The 16214-nt window shown below is 28.3% G+C and overlaps 3 protein-coding genes across 10 annotated transcripts; 2 read left to right on the forward strand and 1 right to left on the reverse strand.

Moving 5' to 3' along the window:
- Positions 1–4590: 4590 nt before the first annotated feature.
- Positions 4591–6801, reverse strand: LOC130967182 (uncharacterized). Its single transcript, XM_057892000.1, has 2 exons — positions 5622–6801; positions 4591–5438 (listed from the first exon to the last, which is right to left on the reverse strand). The coding sequence occupies exons 1-2, from the start codon at positions 6799–6801 to the stop codon at positions 4591–4593; spliced, it is 2028 nt and encodes a 675-aa protein (XP_057747983.1).
- Positions 6802–9863: 3062 nt separating this feature from the next.
- On the forward strand, positions 9864–12925 carry LOC130970692 (uncharacterized). 2 transcript variants are annotated; one of them, XM_057896853.1, is made up of 6 exons: positions 9864–10192; positions 10430–10592; positions 10715–10843; positions 10986–11180; positions 12464–12586; positions 12694–12925. In XM_057896853.1, exons 1-6 carry the CDS (start codon positions 10032–10034, stop codon positions 12805–12807), a joined length of 885 nt encoding a protein of 294 aa, XP_057752836.1. In that variant the 5' UTR covers positions 9864–10031; the 3' UTR covers positions 12808–12925. The 2 variants fall into 2 exon arrangements, with proteins under 2 accessions (XP_057752836.1, XP_057752837.1); XM_057896854.1 differs by having other exon boundaries at positions 12464–12568.
- A 1196-nt stretch (positions 12926–14121) lies between these two features.
- On the forward strand, positions 14122–15775 carry LOC130967816 (uncharacterized). 7 transcript variants are annotated; one of them, XM_057892838.1, is made up of 5 exons: positions 14122–14490; positions 14579–14656; positions 14756–14855; positions 15121–15257; positions 15412–15775. In XM_057892838.1, the coding sequence occupies exons 1-5, from the start codon at positions 14236–14238 to the stop codon at positions 15430–15432; spliced, it is 591 nt and encodes a 196-aa protein (XP_057748821.1). In that variant the 5' UTR covers positions 14122–14235; the 3' UTR covers positions 15433–15775. The 7 variants fall into 7 exon arrangements, with proteins under 7 accessions (XP_057748821.1, XP_057748819.1, XP_057748816.1 ...); XM_057892836.1 differs by having other exon boundaries at positions 15389–15663; XM_057892833.1 differs by having other exon boundaries at positions 14124–14490; positions 15408–15775.
- The last annotated feature ends 439 nt before the right edge of the window (positions 15776–16214 follow it).

Consider the following 16214-nt stretch of genomic DNA (forward strand, 5'->3'; position numbering starts at 1 on the left):
ACCAGTTTTTTTGCACACCCCTAATTAGAGCTTATTATCGGAAGTTATATTAAAAAAACAGTTTTATCAATTTGTTGGTACAATATATCTTTCAATTATATACAAAAAAAAAATCAGCTTTTCAATCATAAAAAATATAAGTTAAAATACAAAATATATATTAAAATAATTTAACTAATATATATATACATATATATATATATATTTATAAATAAATATATAATAATTAATTTAATAGTTAACATTTAATATATACATAATATTTTTGGATAATTTTTGTGTCAGTTTCTTTTTACTTCACTGTTCTAGTTTAATTTTTTTTTAAATAGATAAACATGATGTGTTATCCACTAAAATAGATAAATTAAGTTTTTCTTTTAATTTTTAGTGTGGAGATAAATAAAATTTGATAGTCAAATTTCATAATAGAATCTTTTAGATATATAAATTTGACCGTTAAATTTATAACTTAAAAAATAAATAAAAAAAGTATATACACAAATTTGACCATTAAATTTTTGGTATAAACACAAATCTAATCTCCAAATTTTTTTACCTCAAATCTAACTTTTAAATTTCTTCTAATTATCCTTTACAATTTCGTAATACACCTCTCGTTTTCATAATACAACAAACCATACTATATATCTTCTCCAATATTAAATATAAAAAACCACTATTCTCCAAGGATTTATCTACTATATGTTCCTATCGTATATTATTTGTCACTTTTTGGGGTCTACCCTAACCTACCTTGTTTTGTTGAACACTTGAACCATTATCAAGTGTGGGGCAGTTGATGCTATATATTGCTAGGGAAAAATATCAGGTCTAATGGCGTAGCACCATGCACAAGTTATAGAAGCTACATATGTATAACCAATCGTACCTAACCATACATTTTGGTTTAATCTACATATATACAACAATTATATTAAATATATACTAAAATTAATCATTAAAATTAATTATTACTATACAATAAATATTAAAATATAAAATATATATTAAAATAAATTAAATAATATATATTTATATATAAATATATAATAATTTATTTTAATTTACAAATAATATTTTTAATAAATAAAATATTATTTTTATTCTTAATATTTACAATAAATTTTATTTAATTTATATTTCTATCATTTAAATCGTTGTATTTATTTTATTACATTCTAACACGCACATCATCACGTGTAAACCAAACACAATTCACAACCGATATGGTTGATCTTGATTAGTTGCGATGTCAGCTTAGCTTACATCAAGGTTTGAAAAATTCCATTGAAGTATGCTTAGCTTAATGGCTATTGACATTTAGCTCAATATGTTTTTTAATCCATAAAACCAGCATTTTCTTTTTCTATTATCATTATTCCCTGACCACTGATTTATAAATGGCGAATACAATACATGGTCAATTTTAGAATCTGTATCAATCACAAATTTCAAGCGAAAAAGCCAATTCATGCAACGTAACATTCCCAAATTTCAAAGAATGAAAATGACTAGAATTAAAAATAACATATTAAATAAAGGATGCAAAGTGGTAAGAGAGCGACTTTAGAGAAAGCACACATGGTGTATGTGCTGTTGGAATATGGTAATATACAAATACAAGGGCATCTAAAATTTTAACCCAGTATTTTTATTAAAATTTAATCAATATTTATTTATTAAAAAATATATAATTTTATTTATTAAATATAATCTCATATTATTAAAAATATTAGTAATAGCCCAATAAATTCAATATAATTTATTTAAATAAAATAAAATTCAAACTTTCTCAATAATAAAGGTTATTAATATAATACGAGAAAAAAAATACTCATAAATAAAAAGATAAAAATTAAAATAAAAAATAAATTAAAACTGAATATAAAAAAATTATTTAATTTTTTGATACAATAAAAAATAATTCATTTAATCTATTTTGTCCACATGAAAGATTAAATAAAAAAAATTACTCAAACTTTTTATCTAATTACCTAATACCACAAGAGAGATACTTATGCAATTTTATTTGTCCATATATGATTTTATCATAGATGGTTATAATAATTTAAAAATATTTATAATTTTTTATTAAATTAAAATAAAAACTTTTACTAATTAAATAAACAAAATTAAAATATATAAAATTAAATTTAACATTCTAACATTTAAAAATATAAACTAATTATTATTTAAATAATATTTAAATTTTTCATGTCACAAATATTTAAAATACTTATTGGATATGCAATTGAAAAAAATAGAATTGGATAATTTATTGTTATGTTACGTGGATGCAGCAGTTCATTGAATTTGTTTGGATCTAGGGTGTCGTCTACGGAAAAACTCGTACAAGTCTCTGCTATAGCATTGAGCTGAGCACAAAGTATCGAATTCCAAACACCACCAATGTTTATATTATATGAAAATTTATATTCAAGTTGTTCATTACCTAGCGATTTCCGGTGTTTGGGTGGAGAGGGGGTGAGCGGAATCCCAGGTGGATTTAGAGCGGGCGTGGAGATCCGAACGAAAAGTTGATGATGCCGGAGGAGGAGAGAACGAGGAGGGTGGCCACCTGCAAAGACACTCCAATGATCAAGTCAGTGCCTGTACGAAATAGTGGCCGAATTAGGTAGAAATGTGACGTACTTCGGGGGAGAGCTGACATCTCCCCTTATATACTGTACTGAGCGGGCCTATGAATGACCTAGCCCATTGGTCGAGAGACTGCCATAAGCTGTCCTAGTCCACGTGAGAAGGGCAGGTCGTCACAGACTTCGAATCGAAACTTCGGATGCTGCTCCGAGGATGCCGACCCAACCAGCGACCTGAGTCGTACGGAAGATAAGTCGAGCGTGTCCCGAATCGAGTGGTAGAACCCGACTCGTCAGATTCTTCTTGCCACGGGTGGTTTGAGCCTGGATGGGTGTAGTGCTCTGACCCAACGGCCAGCTAAGTTGGACTCTTGGCGGTCCGTAACATAAGTGTAATTGATTTTATTTTATTACATAATCACATTCTTATTATGATTATATCTACTGTTTTTTACATAACTGTGAATCCCGAATAGAAAGTTGTTTTCACTTTTGTATAGTCTATATATATTTAATAGTACTTATTAGGGTTGAATAGTGTATATGTACCAAATAATACAAAACTTGTAGCCTATAGGGGAATATTAAACTCGTGAGTAAAACAAAAACATGGAACAAAAATAGTTTAAGAACATAACAGAACAAGGCACAAATTGACTTTTTAATATTTGTATGTATTTTATACAGTTATATAATTAGATTCGTTTTTTTAGATGATTATTCACATAACTAATATTAAAAATAATTATTTTTATTAATATAATTTTATTTAATTAAATAACATATAAAATTATTTTATATTGACAATATATTAAAATTAAATTCATAAATTAATTAATTTTAAGATAGTTGGATTTGGCACATGTTGTCAAGATCTATCTCATCCAATCCCTAGTTTTATTTATTAATTATTTATATTAGTAACCGTATAATATATATTAAAAAATAAATAAATAAAAGAACGCATGCAAAGCCAAGGGAGTCGTGGTGTACGCAGAAGACAAAAGATTATGGTTTTGGTTTGATCCCGTGATGAGTGGTGACTTATACCCGTGACATTGTTGAAAGTGTTGCTAAATGCGAAAAAGAGATCATGTATTATCTCACTGTTATGTTTTTATTTATATATTAATTATTTCTTATTGATTAGAATGGGATATATATTTATTACCAATTTAATAAATTTAATGAGTAAAGTATCAATTTTTTTCCAATGTTTGGGATAAGTTCTAAAATTGTCCTAACGTTTTAATCGTCCTATTTAAGTCCCAAATGTTTTAAAATTGGCTCAATGTTGTCTTGCCGTTAGGGATCCGTTAACAGAATTGACGGCGAGACAAAATTGAGACGATTTTGAAACATTAGGGACGTAAATAGGACGAAAACGTTGGAGAAAAAAATATATAGAAGTAAATTTTAGTTTTATCCTCCAATAATATCAATTTTTTACTATACATAGTATTCAATTATTTTTTAATCACATCTAAGTAAATTACACTTAATCACATTACTTTCATTTTTAATAAATTTATTTTTTTATAATTTTACACTTAAAGTTATAAGTTAATATAAAAATATAAAAAAAATTATTTAGAAGGAAAGTAGTGTAATTAAGTGTAATTTACTTAAATGTGATTAAAAAATAATTGAATATTATATACAGTACAAAATTGATATTATTGAAAGATAAAATTAAAATTTATTTTTATGTATCGTTTTTGTCCCCAACGTTTTCGTTCTATTTAAGTCCCTAACGTTTCAAAATCGTCTTAATTTTGTCCTGCCGTCAATTTTGTTAACGGATCCCTAACGACATAACAACATTGAACCAATTCTGAACCGTTAGTAACTTAAATAGGACGATTGAAATATTAGAGATAACTTTAAAACTTACTTCAAACGTTGAGACAAAAACAATACTTTACTCTAAATTTTTTTTTTTGTGACTAAATAGAAAAGAAAGAAAAAAAAGAGACAAAACCAAATTAATTGGCTAGGTCATATCTAAATCTATTAGATGTTGAAGCTCACTCCATGGTTGGCTCCAATTCAAGTGAATGTCCGCGACAGAAGCAGCTGCTTTAGCCATACAATCTGCAACACTATTTGCAGTCCTCTGAATTAAAAGAATAGAGACTCTCCAATTCCAATTCATAACCTCCTGAATATGCTTTGCCAAATCCCATTCCGGAATATCCTTACTAAGCATTCTTTGGTTTACCAAGAAAAGAGCTTCTAAACAGTCTGTTTCACAAATAACCTCACGAAATCCACTCTCCCAAGCAAGAAGTAAACCTCTCCAAATTGCATACAATTCAGCAAAAAGAACACTGCACACGTCGACTTTTCCAGTGCAACCTTTCAACCAACATCCATCAGGATTGCGAATAATACAACCAAAACCAGCATAGCCAGAAGGAGCAAACCAACTAGCATCACAATTCAATTTAACAGAATGAACTGGAGGTGGAACCCAATGCAAACAAAGTGAAGGAGAAGACAGAGATTGATGCATAGCAAAAATAGTGTGAAACTCCCTTACTGAAGTACGAATCAAACTCACCACTTTACTAGCACTCCATGAATCATCTATATTAAATAAGTCATGATTCCTGCTTCTCCAAATCCACCAGATGGTCGAAAAGAAAAGAAAAGCATCTCCACTCCTTGCACCTCTGTAGAGCCAATCATGTAAATTCGAGTTATCTGAATACAGGCCTAAAATGGTCCAGACCTCCTTGGTACTAGGGCACTCCCGAAGACAATGAAGAATGAATTCAGAACCATTCTGACACCGATGACAGGTGCTAGATAAAGCTAAACCACGACCCAAATGAAACTCTGCCGTAGGAATAGCATTATGAAGACTGAGCCAAATCAAGAACTTATACTTCTCAGGAATATGCAGACGCCATACCCACAACCAATTATTATGCTCATTCCAGTCAAACTTTCTTTTGGCTAGCCAACTGTACCCACTCCTAGTTGAGTAGAGTCTAGAAGATGCCACACCCTACGACCAACCCGAACTCTCTCCAGCATTCAAATCCGGATTATAAGCATTCAAACGCTGTTTGACATCTTCTGGAATGATAGAGAAAATATCATGGAGATTCCATTGACCATCTTTCCAAACGTCTCTAATAGTTAAATCAGAGTCAGATATATGTACAAAAGGGACATCTTGAGCAATTGGGCCCTCAATACTCCAATTGTCAAACCAAAAAGATTGATCAAGTGACCCAACGCACCAAGAGAAGGCATCCTTAAGAGCACCAAAAGCCTTTGAGATACTCTTCCAAACATGAGAAGCATTGCAAGGGACAGGGCCATCTAAAACTCCCTCATTCCTCAGATACTTCGCCCTCAATAGAGCAACCCAAGGCTTGTCCTGACAATGAAAAAGTTGCCACACCAATTTACCAAGTAAAGATATATTAACACATGCAGGGTCTCTAACACCTAGGCCACCAAATTTTTTTGGAGTGATCACGGTCCTCCAATTAACAAGAGAAAGACCTCTACCATCAACTTGACCCTTCCAAAGGAACTGTCTCATCATAGAAGATAATTTATCACAAACCCAATTTGGAAAAAAAGATACCTGCATATGATAGACAGGAATGGATGCTGCAACAGAATTGATCAGGCAAAGTCTCCCTGCTTTATTTAGAAGCCTTCCTTTCCAATTAGCTAATCTTCCCCTCACCTTTTCAATCACCGAATGAAAAGAAGCCCTACTGGTACGGGAATGATTAAGGTTAACTCCAAGATATCTTCCTAAGTCCAAAGCAAAGCGTATTGAAGAAACACTAGTAAAAATATCTCTTCTACGAGCAGTCACATTTTTAGAACAAAAAGCTTTAGACTTTTTAAGATTCACTTTCATGCCAGATGCCTTGCAAAAAATGTTAAGAGAATGCATGACCATTTGGACCTGACTTTTTGTAGCCTGGCAGAAGAGTAAGAGATCAGCTGCAAATATCAAATGAGAAAATTTTGGACCACCCCTAGTGACAGAAACTGGTTTCCACACACCCTCAACCACCTTATGAGATATATAGCAGGCAAGTCTTTCCATACAAAACACAAATAAGTAATGAGACATTGGATCGCCCTGTCTAAGTCCCCTTCTAAGAACAAAACTATCCAATCTATTCCCATTCCACATAATAGAAAGAGAGGATGCATGGACACAAGTCATAATCAATTAAAGCATGTCCAGACAGTCCAGCTCTTATTAATACAATGTCAATCAATAATTTTTATTTTTATTTTATAATGAAATGACACACGTGATTTGAATAGACGGATAACTGGCCACCATGCCGTATGACAAATTGACAACCATAGCCCATAGGTCAAGTCACCGTTCTAGGACAAATACACTACACTTTCATACCGTGGCATTCTGAGGGTCAATGGCGCATTGCAAAATAGATTCTTTCAATTTTTTTTCTTAATTTTTTGAAAAAATATAATCTATTATTATTATACGAGATAATACTTTATTAAATAATTAAAAAAATAAAAAATTCAGTCTTATCTGAGACCATTTTGTATTTGTCAAATACTTTTTTATTTTAGAATCTAATAAAAATTAAACTACTATAAATTATTGGTTATAGACATTTTATTATTATATTATATTAAATTTTGATATTATATCTTGTTATTATTTTTTTGTTAAATTTTAAGTTAATAAAAAATAGATAAATAATTATATTTTTAAATGTAAGTATTATTTTTCTCTTTCTAAAATAGTGGATGTCACTGTGAATTACAATAAAGTGATACTCCAATAAAATTTTTATAATTATTATCATGTAAAAATATTTTATTTAGACCATTAAATAATAAATTTTAAGATTTAATTTTTATATGCTATAAAAATATTATCTTTATTTAAAATATAACAAAACAAATAAGTTATACTTTTTAAATCAAAATCATATGAGAAGATATTTTTGATATTTTCATTAGAATAATTACTTTAAAATAAAATTATAATTATAAATATGCTCTTTGATGATATAATATGGATCAGATTTTATTGTTCACTCAAAAGATGATTCATTCATTTTTTTTTATTTGATAAGTAAAACTAAATTTAATTAAACACTCAAACTTTTTCTATATTATATGTTTATTTATAAAATATTTTATTAATTTTTTTTATTTCATAAAAGAAATTGCTTTTTATAATACATTGTTGTAAAACTGGAGGTCAATACGGTAAATGCCCTCTTGTTATAATTATTGGATGTGCGTTTGAGTTTTAAAGTGACAAAAACCAAAGAATACAGACACTGAGACACAATGATATAGGTACAATTTATTTGTTTAAAGTAAGAGTGGTCAAGGATTGGATGAGATCAAATATGATGCAAATTTTAATTTGATCTGTATTGAAATTATTGAATTGAGTTCGATATCCGCAATCAGATAATCTGAAAAGAACATTAAAAATTCAAAAAATAAAAAAATAAAAAATTCAAAAAATTAATTAACCAAGTTTAACCAACCAATTAGAATTTAAAAGAAAAATTTAATATCTAACGATAATATCAAATTAAATTAACCAAAACCAAAATCTAAAACAAAAGTAAAGAAAAACAATTAACTAGAACTAAAATAGGACCGAATGAGAAATAAAATTATAGAAGTAGAAGTAGAATGCTAGAACTCGACAACAAAAAAACCTAACGAAAATGGAAAATAAAGAATTAAGACTGTATTTGTTTATAGGGATAAGACATTGAAATAATAAAAATATAGAAATATAAAATTGTTTAACAAATAAAATATAGGTAAAAAGTTGGAGGCATTATATCCAAAAATACTGAATAAGTATATTTTATATTTATCCTGATAAAAAAAAATTAAAACACTAATAAGAAATGTAACTTATTCTTTTTAAAAATAAATTAAATTTTTATAATTTATTTTAGTTTATCATCGAATAGAATATAAAAATACAATATTTTGTGTCTTTGTTTTTTATATTTTGTATTGTTTTATTCTTAAAAAATAAACGCAGCTGATTAACAGAGACGGTGAGCCAATGAGGCAGTGCGAGTGTGATGGACAAGGCAGTGAGGCGACGACAAACAAGGTGGCGATGAGCGGTGGTTAACGACGATGAAGGAGCCGTCAAGAAACGCCGAAAAAGAGAAGTGTAAACAGTCTGGCTCAGGCCTGCCAGTGCAAAGGATGAGCAGCAGTAGTGGGTCACTTATGAGAAGTGAGAAGAGGAAATAAAATAGTTCAAACCAATAATTTCATTAAAATCAAATTTTATTTTATAAAAATAAAATAGTTCAATATCATATTTTTAAAGAAAACATTAGGAGAGTAATATTTTAGATAAATGTAAAGACTTGACCAGTATTGATTTAAGAATGAGATAAAAATAAAAAATATATTAATTATTTAATATTTTTATTTCAAACTAAAAGAATTTGATCCTAATATAATTTAGTTTTATGCAAATAATACGTGGTTAGATCATTTTAAATATGAAAAGTACAAAAAACCTATATTAATATAAAGTTTAATTTTAGTGTATATGTGATATAAAATATTTTATTTATTTATTTAATTATATTTATTTTTTAAATAATTATTCACATATTTAATATAAAACATAATAATTTTATTAATATAATTTTATATAACTAAATATATGTTAAATTATTTTATACCGTGAATACATCAAATTAAAACTAAATTTGATACAGGCGACTAAAAGTATTTTAGACAAGAAAACACAGAATCGTTAATAAGCCGAAAAAATTATTTGCTTCATTATTGTTGCGGCAAAGAGCAGTTACACCCAAAGAAAAGAAAAAGGAAATTGCTTGTCGCCATCTTATTGGAAGTGAAAGATAAAGACAGATTCCAATATAATGGCTTCTGTCTTCTGTTTGGAATTGGAATTGGAATTGGAATGGGAATGCAGAATACGAAGCCCTGTTTTGATTTTTGAACATTTGAGAAATTGGTCAAAATAAAGTCCTAGAATAATTATAGATAATGATGGGTGGGGGTATCCTTAACATGGTTACAAATAATTAAAGTTATTTATACAAAAACAATTAATTAAGCATGTGAACATTTAAAACAAAAAACATTGCAAAATTATTGCACTTTATAAATAAAAAATGGGGCCAAATATGTAAATTTTGATGGTGTGTTGAAATGAATTAATACTTCCCTATATATAGAAGATTTAAAATTACCTGTAAAAACAATTGATGACTAAGATTAGGAGCATTCCTTGCCAACCACTTGTATGTAGCATTCTTTTCACATGATTTTTTGTTTCTAATATTATTATTTGAAGTTTGAACAGGTCAAGGCAATGCATGATCAAAAGTTCATGTCAAACAACAATAGATACATAAATCCAGATTGTGAGAGTTATGAATTAAAATGTTAAATCAGTTATGGGTAGGAGGAGCACCTGAAAGATTTGCTCGTCGTCCTAAAGCAGGGCTTCAAGTTCTTGGTTCAACCAAAGATAAGCCTCCCCCTGGTTCTTGGTCACAAATTTCACCTTCAGTCTTCCATCTTCGCGGAGAAAATTTTTTCAGGCATGTTAACAAATTGAATAGATTGCCCGTGTTTTTGTTGGACTTAACCTAATAACATAAACTTTTATAATAAGTTGTTTCATAATATGGTATCAGAAATTTTATATAAAAAAAAATTTTAAAGCATGGTATTTATTGTTTTTGAAAATTTTTAGCATTAAACAATAAATAAATAAATATATGCATAATTCTTTTAAAAAATTAGAATATGGCAATAATTAATTAAGAATTATGCAGAAATAAGGAGAAATGTCCTGCTCCAGATTTCAGCCCTTATGTACCTATGGGTGTAGATTTATTTTTGTGTCCAAGGAAGGTAAATCACATTGCTCAACATCTTGAACTTCCCTTTGTAAAAGAACATCAGAATGTACCTTCTCTCCTTATTGTTAATATACAGGTTTACCCTCCATCTCAAACTATATACATTTACTTCATTCTTTGCATTTTGATCAAAATTATTAATAGTAACGAGCCTTAAAGTTCTCTATTTTATTTTTATCTTTAATTTTTCTTTTTCAGTTACCAACATACACACCATCCATGTTTCTTAATGATGGTGATGGGGAAGGAATGAGCCTTGTATTATATTTTAAATTGTCCGAGAATTTCGACACTCAGATTTCTCCACACTTTAAGGAGAGCATCCGGGTATTATATTATTGTCTCTTATACATGCTTCATCTTTTGAAATTGTTGTTCTTTAATATCTTGTAGAATTTTCAGAGTATTTATTTGTTTGCAAAATTTATATAGTATTAAGTATACTATTAATATAACATTGCTTTTGTAGAAATTGGTGAATGATGATATGGACAAGGTGCAAGGGTTTACGAAAGACAACTTGGTTCCATTTAGGGAGAGGCTAAAAATTTTGGCTGGGGTGGTTAATCCAGACGATCTTACTCTTACTGCTGCAGAGAAGAAGTGTATAGATGCCTACAATGGCAAGCCAGTGCTTTCACGCCCTCATCACAATTTCTTTAAGGTATACCAAAATTAACTACTATTTATCATTATAAAATATTATTTTTGTCTTTTAACCGTAAATTATCATTTGGTTCTTAATGTTTTAAACATCTTATTTCTATCCTAACAAGTTTCAAACGAATTTAATACTATCCTATAGATAATTTTGACCTAAATAGTTAATGAAGTAAATAATGTAAATATTAACAATGTCATTGGTTAAGTCATATTTTTTTATTTTTGTATTTTAGCTAAATATAACCAAAATTTTTATGTAACATTTTTTCTTGAGTCTCTTTCTTATACAAAATTTTAAATACTAACAATCAATCATCAACGTTTTAAAATAAAATAAAAAACTTGTACATTAAAGTTATTGGTGAATTGATTTTATTTATGTATTAAAATCAAACATTATTAATTTTTTAATATGCTAATTGTTCATGTTAAATTTAACGAAAAATAACATTTATTCATATTTAATTTTTTTAAATTAAAATAAAACATCAAAAATATTAAAAGATAAATTAAAATTTGACTCAAATCTTAAAAATTAAAATAGTAACTCACCCTTTTGCTATTCTTCTTCATAATAGTTAGCTTGATAAAACGATTCAAAGTAATTAATTGTTTAGTAATTTTGTCGAATTAATCTAATCTATAATAATAAGTGTCAAGTCAATTTAGAATTGAGCAATACTACACATTTAAGTCTTTTCATGAACAAAGTCTAATCAAGTTAAATAATAAAATTTGTAATTATGTTAACTATAATTGATTTTATTATATTTTACCAATTTAGTTAAATTTAATTAACAAAAAAATTTGAATATGTAGTATTATTTTTTAGAATTATCGACGTTTTTAAATCGTTTATGATAAAAATAATTTGTAATTTACTCTTGTATAGTTTTTGCATATAGGCAGTGCATTCTCTCTCAATAATCCACACTCGTATAGTTTTATAATACGATCTCGTTAGAATTAGAAGGATAGCCAATTAAAATTAATTAGTTGAAAAACAAAAAATCTATTATAAAAAAGAATAAACAAATTTTTACTATTTTAAATTTTTAAATTTTAAAGTTAAAAATAAAAAAATAATTTAAATTAATTTAAGTTGTAATTAGTTTTTTAGACTTTTTTTTTATAATAACCTCAATTTGTTGAAATATTATAGTACAAAGCATTACTTTAGTAACATAGATGAACCTCAATTTAAAATAGTAAATTGCTAACGGGCTTCATATTTTTGTAATTTTTAATTAATATATATATTTTGTTTTGTTTTTAATTGTGCAGGGACCTAATTATCTAGAGATTGATCTGGATATACATCGCTTTAGCTATGTATGTAGAAAAGGGCTTCTTGCAATTCGAGACCATTCAAAAAATGTAATACTCGATGTAGGTTTAACTATTGAGGTATATATATTATGACCTTGTCACTACTCCTGAATAATTTTAAATGCTCACATTTTAATACCTTCTTTATTATTATTATTATTATTATTATTATTATTATTCCACAGGCACATAAACAGGAGGAACTTCCAGAGCAAGTGTTGTGCAGCTTACGCTTGAATAAGATTGATTTTGCTAACCATGGCCAAATTCCTACCATTGTAGCTAAGAATGGAAATTGATTTATGCAGGCATGGTCAAAAAAGGTTAGAAAAACGTGTGAATTTGGTGCTAGATCGGTTCACTTAACAACTGAAGGGGAAAAAAAAAAGAAAAAAAAAAAAAAAGACAGAAAAAGGACGAAGCAAAGCTAATTTCATCCACAAGTTTGAATTTTGTTTATACAAATATCTTGTTATGTAATTATGGTATTAAAATTTTAAATGTGTAAATGTGTATTTTTTGGAGTAGACGTGTTATTGCTCCCATAATGTGTTTTATATATTTTAATTATTGATCTTGATTTATTATAAATCAACCTTTAAAACAACTGAAATATTAATATTTCTGGAACACTTGAAAACCTTCCAAAAGCATTATACAATCCCAACGTTTTCCTCACATTCCTGAGCATAATAATATTGGAAAGCAAGGAATAATAATATGAAATTATGAACAAAACTATATTTTTTTTTGGTTTTTAGCATTGAATTTTTTGTTAGACCTAACCGAGTTGCAAAAGGCCCAAAACACAATATGGCCCAGGCTTTCGTTGACGAATCAATCGGTGCCAGTCCAAAATACATTTTCCGAAAATTCATCAAATACAAACAAAATTAATGGTTAATTTCTAATCAGGGATGCTAGATTTTTTGTATTCGGTCAACAAAGTGCTAGATATCTCAATTCTGTATTCAGCATTTTGGTTGGAATTGGATTTGTAGTTCATGAAGCTTCCTCATAGCTGAAATATAACCACAAAACTCCAAAATCATTAAGACTTTTTCTCATTTTCCATTGCCTTTAAATAATAGCCACAGACACAATCAATATATGTTCAACATGACATGGCGGTTGCATACTTGCATTGCCACCCTACCACATCAGAAAAATACAAGGAAGTGCCCTATTATATAATTAACTAATTATTTTATATAAAAATAATATTAATATAAATTTAATTTTAATACACTGTCAGTATAAAATAATAAATAATTTTACATATACATTTAATTACGTAAAAATAACTATTTTATATATTGATCACGTAAATAATTATTTAAAAAAATAGATGTAATTGTACGATTATGTAAAATATTTTATAATATATCAAAATTAAATTTTAATAATTTTTAATTATTAAATTTATATAAAAATAACTATCTGCGAATTTTTTTTTAGTATATAACATATTTAAATTAAAAGAGAAATTGTTGGCAAATGGGGAAATTAAAGGACCCACACGCTTTAGAAAAACCCAAGCCGAATTTGTCACGTGAGAGTTACATGTGTGTCCAAACTCACCTATAATATGCCTCGAATCTTCATTCTTCATTCTCTTTTGTTGATGCATGCATGCATATATTTGTGGTATATATATGTCGAAAGCATAAATAATAATAATATTATTACTTGGACCAAATTAAAGTAGTTGATTCAATTGTGAATCAATGGCAAGATTGTTGCGCACTGGTACTAATTATTATAGGCCTATTCGATTTCTTCATTCTTCTTCTTCTTCTTCTTCCTGCTTTGTCAAATGTGTGAGCACGCACCAAAGCAGCAAGGCCACTTCATTGAACAGCAACAATGGAGATAACAAGGGACAAAGAAAACCAGTGGTGGCTGTGAAGGCGGCATCCGTGGCTGCCAAAATCAATAAGCCATGGGATAATATTTTACACCCCGAGATGCTCATTGAAAGGGTAATAATTCTGTACTTAACATAATATAAAGGAATTAATATAATAATTAAGAATATATAATCTTAGGTTTCACTACCTGTGGTTGCAGGCAATAATTGATTGCAGATTTTTTACACTGCTTGCGGTAGCAGGATCTTTACTTGGCTCGCTACTCTGCTTTGTTGAGGTAATAACAATAATAATATTATTTAATTTCTTTTTCTTTCTTTCTTTTTTTATGTAATAATAACATGTGGGTTGGTTGGTATTAATTACTTTAATGAAGGGGTGTGTTCTTGTTGTGGAGTGTTACGGCCATTATTTCCATACTTTGGGTCAAAGGCTAGATCAGCATCACCTCGTTCAACTACTTATTGAAGCCATAGGTTTGTTTCACAAATTACAATCCACAAATATATATATATATATATATATATATATATGAATAAGATTTGTATATACGGTAAAAATTCAAGTGCAGCTAACTTCACGTAAAGTTGATAGTTAAAAACAGTTAAATAATTTGACTGATTTAACTAAATTTTTATCTAACTACTCTTAATTATCAATTTCACGTAAAATTGACTATATCTAAGTTTTCACTTGTATGTATTCAAATTTATACTCTTTCTTTAGACATGTTCCTTGTAGGAACTGCCTTGCTGGTTTTTGGGGCGGGTTTATACACAATGTTCGTGGGGTCAAGGACTACTAATAATAATAAGAAAGAAAAAGATGCAACATCCATGCATAGTGAATCAAACATACTGGATCTCTTCTATACAAAGGTACCACAAATTAAATAACTTTAATCATTATCATTATATGAAATGAATAAATATACGGTGGAACTTCAGTTAACTTCATGTGAAGTTGATAATTAAGAATCTAAAAATATCAATTATTTAACAACTCTCAGCTATCAAATTTTTTATCAGACAGGTGGTGGTCCTGGGTGGGTAGGGATGCAATCAATTGAGGAAGCAAAGTCGAAAATAGGGCATGCGGTGATGATGATTGTTCAAGTGGGAATATTAGAAAAGTTGAAGGATATTCCCTTAGTCACTGCCATTGATCTCGCTTCTTTTGCTGCCGTTCTGTTAACTTCCTCTGCCTCCATTTTTGTCCTCTCTAAGCTTTATTCCTAGACATTATATTCTTGACGGGAATAATAATTAATATTCCAACCTTATACGTTCATATTTCATTCTATTTCTTTTGTAATAATCCAAATGAGCAAAAGCTTCGTCAAGCTCAATTCATTCTTTGTACCATCATAAATTATAGTCTCTTTTTTTGTTTTTAACACTTTTTTCTATTAGATGATATTCATGAATGACGATTATGATGATAGTGATACCGTTTACTTTTATATTGTTTAGCTGAGTCTTCCTTTTTCGTCTAATTTTCTTGCTTATTGGTGTAGAAGTTATCAATAATAACATATTAGTAAATGGCTCGAATCAAATTAATTCTACATTTTAGGAAACTTTCTTAGATTGATCTATGTAGTGAGATTTTCAAATTTAATGGTTATTATATTGATGGAATTCATGGCATAATCAAAAGTCTTCTAAGAATATATATGATTTTGATTAAGGTTCTGAAAATTGAATGTATCATTGAATTGATAGAGTTAAAAACTTAAAGGTTTAGTTTAATTGAGATTCAATCAGGCTGAACTAAATATAATAAAATATTTTTTTGTATAAAATATATTAAAAAAATATTTGTGTTTTATTATT

Source organism: Arachis stenosperma, chromosome 3, assembly GCF_014773155.1.
Source record: "Arachis stenosperma cultivar V10309 chromosome 3, arast.V10309.gnm1.PFL2, whole genome shotgun sequence".
Taxonomy (NCBI): domain Eukaryota; kingdom Viridiplantae; phylum Streptophyta; class Magnoliopsida; order Fabales; family Fabaceae; genus Arachis; species Arachis stenosperma.